Source organism: Rutilus rutilus (assembly GCF_951802725.1).
Source record: "Rutilus rutilus genome assembly, chromosome: 24".
NCBI lineage: Eukaryota > Metazoa > Chordata > Actinopteri > Cypriniformes > Leuciscidae > Rutilus > Rutilus rutilus.
Window position 1 is genome coordinate 10,771,892 of NC_140228.1, and position 12,272 is coordinate 10,784,163.

General features: G+C 39.7%; 2 protein-coding genes across 2 annotated transcripts in view; one reads left to right on the forward strand and one right to left on the reverse strand.

Moving 5' to 3' along the window:
• Positions 1-220: 220 nt before the first annotated feature.
• Positions 221-6,119, forward strand: slc7a14b (solute carrier family 7 member 14b). Its single transcript, XM_084398703.1, has 7 exons — positions 221-607; positions 2,020-2,256; positions 2,380-2,597; positions 2,697-2,843; positions 3,639-3,847; positions 4,237-5,084; positions 5,457-6,119. The coding sequence occupies exons 1-7, from the start codon at positions 310-312 to the stop codon at positions 5,771-5,773; spliced, it is 2,274 nt and encodes a 757-aa protein (XP_084254829.1). The 5' UTR covers positions 221-309; the 3' UTR covers positions 5,774-6,119.
• Positions 6,120-9,034: 2,915 nt separating this feature from the next.
• Positions 9,035-12,272, reverse strand: part of cldn11b (claudin 11b) — a 3,424-nt gene continuing 186 nt past the window's right edge. Inside the window, exons 1-3 of the mRNA XM_084398704.1 lie at positions 12,108-12,272; positions 11,672-11,836; positions 9,035-10,056 (exon numbers count right to left, since the gene is read on the reverse strand). The exon at positions 12,108-12,272 is cut by the window's right edge and continues 186 nt beyond it. Coding sequence (XP_084254830.1) covers positions 9,797-10,056; positions 11,672-11,836; positions 12,108-12,272 — 590 coding nt within the window. The 3' untranslated portion in view covers positions 9,035-9,796. The remainder of the gene's footprint in view (positions 10,057-11,671; positions 11,837-12,107) is intronic.

Genomic DNA, 12,272 nt, shown 5'->3' on the forward strand with positions numbered 1-12,272 from the left:
TTAGTTTCATTATCTTTGGATGATATGTAATTTGCTTTCCTTTTTTTGTTGTTGTAGGAAGTCATTGCTGATTCAATTTAGAACATGTTGATTGATCAGCTCATGGATCCTCTCTGAGACTGTGCGAGAGAGAGAGAGAGTGAGAGAGAGAAAGAGAGAGAGGGAGAGGAGCAAAGAATAAAGCAGGAGACAGTCATACAAGACAAGTTTAGAGGAAACACCTGGAACGACAGATTGGGGAGGTGACACTGTCACATAAGAGAGGACAAACCTTACCCTTCTTTCATCCGAGTCTTCCTGTTGTGGAGGATGAGTGCTGTCTTTGCTAAACTGGACCCCAGGAGAATTGAGTGGGAGTCGTCCTGGTATGGACTCCACTCACGAATCCTGCGCACTAAACCTGTGGACTCCATGCTGGAGGGCCCAGATGACCTGCATGGCACCAGACTTGCCCGTGTGCTCACTACAGTGGATCTGGTGTCACTTGGGGTGGGCAGCTGCGTGGGCACTGGCATGTATGTGGTTGCCGGGCTTGTTGCTAAGGAAATGGCAGGACCTGGAGTGATCTTGTCCTTCATCATTGCAGCTGTGGCGTCCATTCTGTCAGGTGAGACTTTATGACTGGTTTTTTTAATTTAGAGCATTAAAAAATCACTGCTGGTGCTCTAATATAAATCGGCCTCTCATCTTTCCTGTTGACTTTAAAATAGCATATTTTATGTTTTTCATATGTGCCCTTGAGGGCGGGATGACCCCACCTGTCTGTAGTTACGGGCAGCTGTGATGAGGTTTTCATTGCTTTATTTAGATGAAATTCTTCAAATTTAAGTCTAAAGTTCATGAACCCACAGCAATAATCTATGCTTTATAGGGTCTTTTAGCTAGCCTTCAGAAGTTGTGATTTGACAAAGTATTTTATAAAAAATGTTTTTATAAAAAAATAATTAAGAACCAACTAGAGTAAACCAGACCCATCAAGACCCAGTTCTAGACCAGATCCTAACCCCTAGACTGAGACTTGTCAGTACAAGAACCAATAATGGAGTAATAAAATAAAATAATAAAAAATAATAAAATGCTGAATTTATTATTGAATTTATTTCTTATTCTTTGTTTACAATTTTCAAATACATTTTTATAAATCAAATTCCACATAAATAAAAGTATTACATAAATGTATTATTATATAAAAATACTTTCAATATAAATTATACAAATAAATAATTTTACATTTCCAATAAAACTGTCAGGGCGTGGGTACGTGAGAGGAGCGAGGACTCAAGTGCAGGACAATGGGTATTTATTGAATATAAGAAGGACTGGACTGGACTGGATAGAAACATACAATGTACATACAACAACAAACCAGCACAGGACTGCAAACACAGGGAGACTAAATAGGGAGAGCAAACAAAGCATGTAATGAGGGAGGACAGGTGGGGCAAATGAATCAATCGGGTAACAAGATGGGCGGGGTTAGACAATGGACAGGAAATGGACATGTCACAAGGAAACACATGACAATCCATGTGCTTACACCAAACATGGCAAACACATGAGCACATGGCCAGCAAACACAAAACACTAGCCATGTGCCCCAACAAAACAAGACATGAACACGCAGCTAATGACATAAGCCACGTGTTCACACACAACATGACAACATGAAAGGACGCATGCAGCCAGTGATAAACACAAGCTGCATGCAACACAGCACAAGACAAAACATGACATGAAAGCACATTAAACAGGGTACACAGACAAGATAAAACAGGAGTGTCAGGGCTCTGTCACAAAACCAAGAAGTAGACTAGACAGAACCCTGACAAAAACTTGGTAAACATAAAAACATGGTCAACTTTCACAATATATTACATTTTCATAATAATCAGATAATGAAACCACAATCCAGACCAAAGCCACGTCCAAATAAACCTCAATATTTCAAAAATCATTACTTTAAGTATATTGCTCTATAATGTACTTGCTAAACAGCTAATCTCAGGGCTTTTCACACAGGGGTCTGCTATGCTGAGTTTGGAGTGAGAGTGCCCAAGACAACAGGCTCTGCCTACACGTACAGTTATGTCACAGTGGGAGAATTTGTGGCCTTTTTCATTGGTTGGAATCTCATCTTGGAGTATCTGATTGGTACAGCTGCGGGGGCCAGTGCTCTGAGCAGCATGTTTGACTCTTTAGCCAATCACACCATCAGCCGCTACATGATCAACCATATTGGAACGTTGAATGGCCTGGGTGAGTGTCTTTCATAGTAATGATGCTACACAAATTGTTTGTGCTGTGTATGGGGTCTTTATGCATACTTGATGTTGATGTTCATCACACAGCTCATTTATTTGTCCATGCATCTCATATCAGGTAAAGGAGAAGAATCTTATCCAGACCTGCTGGCTCTGGTGATCGCTATGTTGGTGACGGCGATTGTGGGTTTAGGGGTGAAAAACTCTGTGGGCCTCAATAATGTGCTGAATGTTATTAACTTGACCGTGTGGGTCTTCATGGTGATTGCCGGACTGTTTTTCCTTTCTGGAGCCAACTGGGAGGATGGGAGGTTTCTTCCCTATGGCTGGTCAGGGGTAAGAATGTTAACTGTAGGGGAAAAAATGTCTTTATTGAATGGGATGTTTAGCAAAATGACCTACTATAGAGATCAGTAAATATTGTGTGCTCTGTAGGTCATGCAAGGAGCTGCAACCTGTTTCTACGCCTTCATTGGCTTTGATATTATCGCCACCACTGGAGAAGAGGCCAAGAGTCCAGACACTTCCATTCCATATGCCATAACGGCCTCTCTCGTCACCTGTCTCACGGCGTACGTCTCTGTGAGTACAGCGACTCTTCTCACACTCCAGCACTAAACTGCATGTGAACTTGGGATAATAATTCATTATGCTTAGCACAATCATTTTTAACAAGTTTACCTAATTTGATCAAGTTAATCTATAGTTAAATCTGCTTTCTAAAGGCTTGTTAGATTAATCATGATTATTATTACTGACAGCCATAGTTTTTAATAGTTAAAAATAGAAAACAAAATTGCATATAATTTGTCTTTCTATGGAGTTTCTTCTCATTATTGTCACAATTATCTTGTTGGCTGGGGCTTGTCAGGTAGTATTCTCTATAATAATTCATTCACAATTCATTTTTTCATAATTACATCAATTCATAATGTAAATGCACTGCAAATAGATAGTTAGATAGATATTAGCTATGTGTTATTTAAATATTTAAAAGACAAACACTGCATGCAAGTATTTCAGCTTACATTGCACATTCACACAATTGAATTCAAGCACTTTAGAGCTGAGATTTATTTAAGTTCTCTATCCCCAGAGGCCCAATCCCTAGAGCTGAATACCTCTGCTCATTCTTTTTCAAATATTAATCTGAAAGCGATTACCTTTTACCCTCCTGAGACAGATTAAATAAATCACATGTGTTTTCTTAGTGTACATTGGAATTGGAGGACTCATCCTACAGCCTCCATCCACAGCCACACCTATAAATGAGATCTGGAATGAGAGTGTTTTCCAGAGGACATTTCATGCAATGTATTGTAAATTGTTTTGACAAACTACCAAATAATACAATTTTTACCTGTGTGTATGTCTTAGGTGAGTGTGATTCTGACATTGTTGGTGCCATTTAACCTGATTGATGGAGATGCTCCGCTCATGGAAATGTTTGCCGATCATGGCTTCCTGGCAGGGAAGTATATCGTAGCCGTGGGTGCTGTTGCAGGACTCACCGTCAGCCTGCTGGGATCTCTGTTCCCGATGCCCAGAGTCATCTATGCCATGGCGGGAGATGGTCTGCTCTTCAGGTACATTAATTAGTTTCAAGGGAAGTCAGTGCACTCAGCAGCCAAATTTGCAATGCCTCCAGGTAGCTACATGTGGTGTGGAATCCACATGTTCCAGATGTGGCCCAGATCTGGGCCAACACTATGTTGCTGTCTGGGTGTGAATGGAAAATATTATTCTGGAACCAACACTTCTGAAAAAGTGGGCAGGTACTAATGCACTCTAGTGGCAATTGCCTGTTGTCTTTAGAAGGCGGGTGTTACAGTTTCCCCTATTCATATCAATAGGAGTGCACTATCTTGGGTAATATAAAGTCGCTTATTTGTGTACAGTCCTTTCTTTTCTTGTTATGCTCATATGCTTATTTTTTACAGGCATTTCATCCTAAGTTTGCTTGTGTGTATGCCAGGTTCCTGTCCTTTGTGAGTCCCCACACAGAGACCCCCGTGGTGGCCTGTGCTGTATCGGGGTCTCTGGCTGCTGTTTTGGCTCTCCTGGTGAGTCTGAGAGACCTGATCGAGATGATGTCCATCGGCACGCTGCTGGCCTACACGCTGGTGTCGGTGTGTGTGCTACTTCTGCGATATCAGCCTGATAAAGACAGCTTCACCAGTTTCCTCACAGAGCAGGAAGAGGAGGAACGGAAGAGAAAAGAGGAATTAATGGCGGCTAGTGAGAAGGACATGAACTCACCTTGTGGAGAAGGATACGCCGACAACCCCTGTGGGGCCAAGAACCTTCCCTCCAAAGGAGACGACGAAACGCTGATTGAAAAGTCGGATTCTGGGGGCTACCAGTCGGATAGTTCTGGCTTCGGTGTTGGAGAGAATGGCATAGAGGCGGACGACTCCGGTCTCTTGAAACGCTTATTGGGGTCTCAGTATTACACTATGCGGATGCGTTTGGGCCTGCCGAATGTGGGCGATAGGCCTACTCCTGCAACAGGGCGTACTGTTACTTCCTGCGTTCTCCTTTTCTTCATCCTGACCTTCTTTCTATGGATGCTCGTCATCTACGGCTTCGACCGGGTTTCAGGAGGAGCCCGCTGGGCAATATTGCCTTTTATAATGACTATAATTATCCTCATGGTTACTTTGGTTGTTATTATTCTTCGACAACCTGAGAACCCTAAAAAGCTGCCTTACATGGCGCCCTGTGTGCCCTTTGTGCCCACAGCTGCCATGCTGGTGAACATATACCTCATGCTCAAACTATCCACCATCACCTGGGTGCGCTTTGTGGTGTGGTGCTCACTAGGTAGGCCAAGTCTTCTCTTTATATATGCACCATATATTACCAATCATCTGCAAAGGGCCGTTCACACCAAGAACGATGACTATTAAGATAACTGTAACGATAACTATATTAGCATCCACACACCAATGTATGATAACATTCTGTTTATTATAAGCACATGCTGAAGATATCTCATCTGCTGCTTTAAATGCTTGAGCTCTTTAAAGTCGAATGGATTCTGATTGGCTGTCAATGTTTTAATTGCTCATCATCTGGAAAAAATCTGATGTTGTGGACTTCCCTATTCTCATATTATCAAAACAATTATTAAAATGTATTATTCTAGTTATGATGTGAACGGGCCTTACCTGACCCCATCTCTTCACCCTACAGGTGTGCTGATCTATTTTAGCTATGGGATGTGGAACAGCTCATTGGAGCTCAGCGCTAGAGAGGAAGCGGCTCACGCCAGCTCCTACCAGAGGTACGACACGGAGGTCGACGACAGCTTCAATGTTGATGAAGACCTCCCTCCTCAGATGGATGAAGAGGAGGGACATTACCAGGGCTGGGCAGCTGAGGAGCGTGGCTATCAGTACCAGCAGCAGGATGATGAACAGAGACCATCCAACAGTCACAATTCCAGAAGTAAAGGCAGGACCAATAAAGGCTTTGAGGAGCTGGTCAATGAAGAGTATTCACCGGAGTGAGCAATATAGACTAAACTGTTGTCGCAGTAGAGGTTGGATTTGGGTGACCATGATTTTTCCAAATTGAATATGTTCCTGGATCAATGAAATTACTGACAAAAATGTGAAAAGAGTAATAATGTAGGATATATGAGAATAATATAAATACACAGTATATAAACAACATATAATTAATATTACTAACTGCACAAATTGCGAATTCAAAAGTGAACCTTAACTAAATACCGTGATAGTCAGATTGTAGGTTGCGTTGTCTTTCCGTATTAACACAATAAAACACAGACAATGATTATCTAAACCAAATGGTTTACAGGTGAACAGATTTTCAATTAAAGGGGCCCTATTATGCCCTTTTACGAAGTCTTGATTTTGTTTTTGGGGTGTTCTAGAATATGCTTTCATACTTGATTGTTCAAAAACACATTATTTTGCACTTATTTAACATTATTTCATCAACCCGAACACGTTGTTTAGTTCCGTTTTCAATGAAGCTCCTCCCTCCGAAATTCGAAATGTGCTGTGATTGGTAAGCTGGCCCAGTGTGTTGTGATTAATTAGGAGCAATGTAGTTCTTAGAAAGTGGATTCTGTTAAATAAAATATTTAACACTTTAGGGAGTGGAGTGGACTCCCCTTGGAGTGGACTTTTGAGATTTGTAACCTTGCAGATCTTTTTTTTATGCTCAAACAGCAACATTACACACTAACTAAAGTTGAAAAAGTGAAAAAGCATAATCAGACCCCTTTAAATTTAAAGTAATATCCCAGACAGCAACATAGTGTTGGCCCAGATCCGGGCCACATCTGGTACATGTGGATTCCACGCCTACCAGATCTAGGCCAACACTAAGGTGTCTAAGGTGAATGGAAAATATTATTCCGGAACCAACACTGCTAATAAAGTGGGCAGGTACTAATGCACTCTAGTGGCAATTGCCTGTTGTATTTAGAAGGCGGGACTTCTATTACTAGAGCCGTCATATTGCGTGTTACAGTTTATCCTATTCATATCAATAGCAGTGCACTATCTTGGGTAAAATAAATCTGATATAGATATGTATCTGGGCCGACACTATATTGCTGTCTGGGATATAAAATGTTTGAATATTGTATTTAATTTGGGCTCATTTATGGCAGGGACTTGGTTCTATCCATTCCCAGACAGCCCAGATCCGGGCTACATCAGATGTGGGCGGATCTGGCCCAACACTATAGCCGCTTTCCGACCAAGTAGTTCTAGGAACTTAGTTCTAGGAACTGTCCACTTCTAAACAGTTCTAAGAACTACTCTCCCCTAAACTCGGTTTTGCTGTTTGCGTTCGCACTGGCCAAGTGGCCATAGGAACTGGTAGGAGGAGTAAGGGAGTGACGCAGGCACGGTGACTTTTATTTTGACGGCGCGACGGACCTTTATTTTGGCGGCGCTGAGAACGCCAGAGCAAACAATGCTCGCATTCTCTGTGTTTATTAGTTAGCAATCTGTCTAACAGTACAGTTTAATATGTTATTAGATAGAACTGTAATAGAAAGTAGACAGTATATGAAAAAAAGGTTATTAGCCTATGTGGTTGATGTCCAGTGTTGCTAGCTGGGCAGATAAACATAATCATGTTTGGCTTGCATGGTCCCCTCAAAGTTGCGTTGGATTTTCTCTTCAGCATAAAGGTTTAGAGACCCATCTATCACTGTTTTCCATGTTTGTATAGTTAGTTTATGGAGTAAATATATAGGCTATAATCTGTGTGTTTACATTCTAGCTGTTTTAAAAATGGCGGGTGCTGGTGTTCCGCGTGCGTTCAGTCAATCAGCGTACACTAACGTCACGGATAGTTCCTATAGTGCTGGTTTAGACCCTACTCTGAAGTAGGACCCAAATTAGTTCCTACAAATGGAGATCTTAGAACTAAAATCGTTCCTAGTTCCTGCGGTGCGAACACGCCGACATCCGGGTACTTTAGCCAATAGTTCTAGGAACTGTGAAAAGGTTCCTCCGGTCGGAAAGCGGCTTATGTTGCTGTCTGGGTTGTTTGTTGATTGGATGGAGGCAGATCTGAATGCGAGTTTGCGTTCGATTGTAAGAAAGGGGCGGAGTTTAAGCGGACGAAATGTTTGGAGAAGTCTGGCATACGTTACCAGAGAGAAGTCTTTTATTTCACCGTAAATTCGAGTTGTGAAAAAAAATAAAAAAATAAAAAAAATTCTGAAAATGAAAAGCATGCATTTATAAATTGTTCACAATAAGATCATTAACATTCCTTTAGAAAACCAATTAGAATTTCCATTTCATGCCAGCTTTAAATTTATGTAAATAAGTATGACATGACAAAATATATAAAATATTTTAGTCAAAATACAAAACCTATAAAAAAAATTTTTTTTAAATGGTTGTGTAGTTAATGGTTAGGGTTAGTTGCAGTCCCAACAAAAATGTTAATCCCGGAGCACATTCTACTTTAAAAAAATCAGTCACTGATGGATTTCCTGTTTGATAGTGTTGTTAATCAAGTCTCACTAGTTATTAAAACATTTTTGAGTGTATTTCTTTGTGAAAAAAATCTTAAACAGGTTGTTGAATGCATTTGCACCTTGTGATGGATAAGTGACTTATCTAGAGGGATGTTTAGACCTGTTTTTAAGGCTTCTTAAGTGCCTTTAAATAATCCCTTCTTAATGTTATTCTTCTAAAATCAAATATAATGTCTTTCTGATGTGAGCTGCTGTTTCAGTGTTGGATTTAAAATCGCACAGTACTCTTTTACTCTGAGATGTTACTTAGATCCTAAACCAATGCCCTCCGTATAAAAAAACTCAAGATGCCTCTTTAATGTAAAAACCAATGCAAGTTGTTACTACATGAGCAGAAACCCCCTAAAGATGCATTGAGTGGACTTTTCACCTTGCATCATCTTCACAGCTGTGTTAGATCTAAAATCTCAAGCGCTCTCTTGAATTCAAGGGGAAATATTATGATTGGCTCCCTGTGAAAGCTTAATAGTTCTCAAAATATTTTGCAACATCGATATCAAATTCTTTCTGTGTTGGTTTGTAGAAATGTCTTACTCTTGTGGTTTCACCCTTGTTTAGGTTTGCACGAGGATATTTACATTTCTTCCCTACAGCTATGTGCGTAAAATCATTCTGATTCAGAACACGTGTAAATACACAGAGATCAAGGGTTATATGTTTGAGAAGAATATACAAATATATTTAAAGTGAAATATTAAAATTCATATATTTTACAAGCACAAATGCTGTCTTTTTTGTGTGTCGTCATCATCAGCCAAAACAATAATGATTTGCATTTTAAAGAATATTTTGTGGGTTCATGTTTTCATTCAGACACGTTAAATCATGAGACCGCGTGACGATTTTGAACATATCACTCAACATGCATAACATAGTGGAAATTATATGAAGTGAACTCCCAAAGAAGCGCATAAAATAATACATTACCACAATAAATCAATCACAGACCATATAAGGGATGAATGACCCGGATTCCTGTTACAGACAATTTTTTCTCAAATTTCAAATGCTGATTTCCTAGGAGGTTGTGTACAGGATGCTGTGAGACGCTCTCCAGGAAAACAGTGCAGATGACATCTGGTCATTTTACCACACAGGTTTCCTGTCTGTCTGTCAGTACATGCCTTCCTATATGTCGGCATGAGCTAATAAGCTTATTAAGCTTAAGTTATTAAGTAAAGAACGTTTTAAAATGATGTCACTGGAAAATAAAATATAGTAGCAAAAGGAATACTGTGTGAATAGTCTATGAAAACACATGCCTAAGGAACTGGAAGAGAGAACCGTTTCCCTTTGGATTCATTTCACCGTCTGTTCAAACAAAGCCTTTAATGTTCAAACGTCTGCGAGCACAAGTTTCCACCGAATTCTCTGTTCCCTCCAAATCACATGTTTGCAGTCAAACCATGGCAGTAGAAAAGAAATTCTTCACATATTTCATTGGTGTGTGTGAGCTTTTTTGAGGTAAACTCGTCTTTTCCAGTCTTAATCTCCGCTCTCACACATGTGCGCTCTTGGCGTGACTGTTTATAGGAGGGCCAGAGTTAGCAACTCCACCGTGTTTTGAGTAGTAGTAGTGGTTTTCAGGATTCTGAGTTGGGCTGTCGCCCCTTGAGCAACAAATCATCATCGAGCTGCCAAAAAAACAGAGGGCTGAACCGACCCATCCAGCATACAGGGAGAATCCAAACGACATCAGGCCGTCCTCATGAAGCACTCCAATAGGGAACCACACCGTCGACACCATCCCACACAGAGCTGAAACAAAAGGAAGGGCACTATGATGTTCTACATAATGACAGCAGAATCATGGAGAATAACAGACTGACTTACAAGCATCATATTAGGAGTTTTATTAGTGTTTGCAGAATTGCAAACCAGCTCAAAACACCTGTAAAAATGGGTCAGACATAGTTGACCATGACTGGCTCTTCCCACTCTAACAGGATGTAGGAAATCTGGATGTTTTATAGCTACTTCAGTCAAGGACATTTTCAGCCCTGTATGTTGAAAGCATGATTTCAGGGAGGATATGAGCAAACACAACATCTAACATTTTGCTTAGAACTGCTAAATTTTCAAGAGTGTAATAAATTCCTGTCATTTCGATTCTGGAGTAATACACTAGTGGGTTGTTTACAGGAAAACGGTATAATTTGAATGACTGTACAAGGCATGGTACACAATTGTTATCGGTTAAATGCGTTTTGGTAAAAACTACAATGATGGGGTTGAATAAGTGTAACACTTTACACAAGGTTCCAAAAGGGCTCCCCAAAAAAGTTTATAACTTTTAATTATATTAAGCACGAATATTTTATTTCACTATAAAGAACCTTTTGTTGTTCCATGGATATTAAAGGTTCTTTATGAAAGCATACAATATATATTTTTAAGAGTGTAGGCTTAATGTTGCTTATGGTAAATATTACTTTAAAATGTTGAATCCACATATTTAGAAAGGAAAGTTCACTTAAAAATATACTATTTATTCCCCATTAGTTGAAAATCCTAACAATTGGTCTTTGCATTAGAGTTTATTAACAATATTTTTTTCAATTAATCGATCGATCCAGTTCACTTTGTTCACAATTAGACTGATCCAATTCTCAAGTTCACTTACTCACAACTATTCCTAATGACTATATAATGACTTTTGGTCTATTTGTTAAAAAAAGGTTATCCTATGACTTGGAATACAGCACACAAACCATGTGAACTACATGTACTTCTAAGAAATTTGTATGATATTTTCTAATTTATATTTTATGCTGGTTTTGTTTCCTTTCCTTTCCTAACTTGAGTCCCTCAGCCCCCATTCATGCATTGAAAAGAGCAACAACCAGCACATTATGAATTGTTTCCCAACGGGTTTCAAAGACAAGGCTTAAGCTAGTCCCAGACTTAAATGCATGTTTGAGCTGTTTTAACTGAAAGCAACTTGCACTGACATATCTTAAAATATGTCCCCAGACAGCAACATAGTGTCGGCCCAGATCCGGGCCACATCTGGTACCACATGCGTACCAGATGTGGGCTGGATCTGAACCGACACTACGTTGCTGTCTGGGTCAGTGCCATTGTTTTGTCTCAAGACACACCAGTAATGTTTTTTTTTCTAAGGCACGTTTATAAAAGCTACTTAAATGTCCTAATTGAACTAAGGCCTAATCCTGGCTTAGTCTGAGCCCTGTCTGTGAAACCAGGCCTTTGAGTGCTAGAACAAATAAAGTGAAACAAATTTTAGAACAATGTGAGGGAGAATAAATGATTTGTGAGTGAACTATCCCTTTAAGAATTGGCCATTGAAATTGTTTAAATATACAGCCATATATATATATATATATATATATATATATAAGCAATGACTCACATATGAAAAGTATAAGTAGTCCTCCAAGGACTGCGCGTCTGTGTTTGGTGTCTTCGGTCTCTTGGCTCAGTTTGACGCAGGGCATCGCCAACAGCACGAGCGCCAGAGCGGGCAGTCCGAGCAGAGAGGCGGAGACCATCAGAGCGCGAGACGTCTGGATGTAAGCTAAAAATAAAATATCATAATGTGAAAATATCATTAGCGAAGCTTTACATTATGTTTCAAAAATTCATGCGACATAACTTTTTGAATGCCTCAAATAATATTCTGGGAAAACAGTTAAAAAAAAATAATTTAAAAAATGCATTTAAATGAGACCAATAAAAATAAATAAATGTTGAATTGGTTTTATTACATAAAAAAAAGAAAAAAAAAAGAAAAAAAAAAAAGGATGCATACAAACAAAATGATTTTTTACGAAAAAACTGTTTCTCACCTGGTATATCGAGGATTTGGTTGAGTGAGATGCAGTGATAGAGAGCAGTAGAGATGACACACTCTGTCCACAAGCCCTTGGTCTCCAGCTCATCCATCTTCCTGCAGGTGTGCATGCCGTACTTACAGGTCACCACCCAGTCGTTTGTTGAGGTCGCTATTATAA

Coding starts and splice junctions, on each gene's coding strand:
- slc7a14b (XM_084398703.1), top strand. CDS start 310: ATGAGTGCTGTCTTTGCTAAACTGGACCCCAGGAGAATTGAGTGGGAG. Junction 2,598..2,696: donor TTCCCTATGGCTGGTCAGGG/GTAAGAATGTTA, acceptor TGTGCTCTGTAG/GTCATGCAAGGAGCTGCAAC. Junction 3,848..4,236: donor GGAGATGGTCTGCTCTTCAG/GTACATTAATTA, acceptor TGTGTATGCCAG/GTTCCTGTCCTTTGTGAGTC.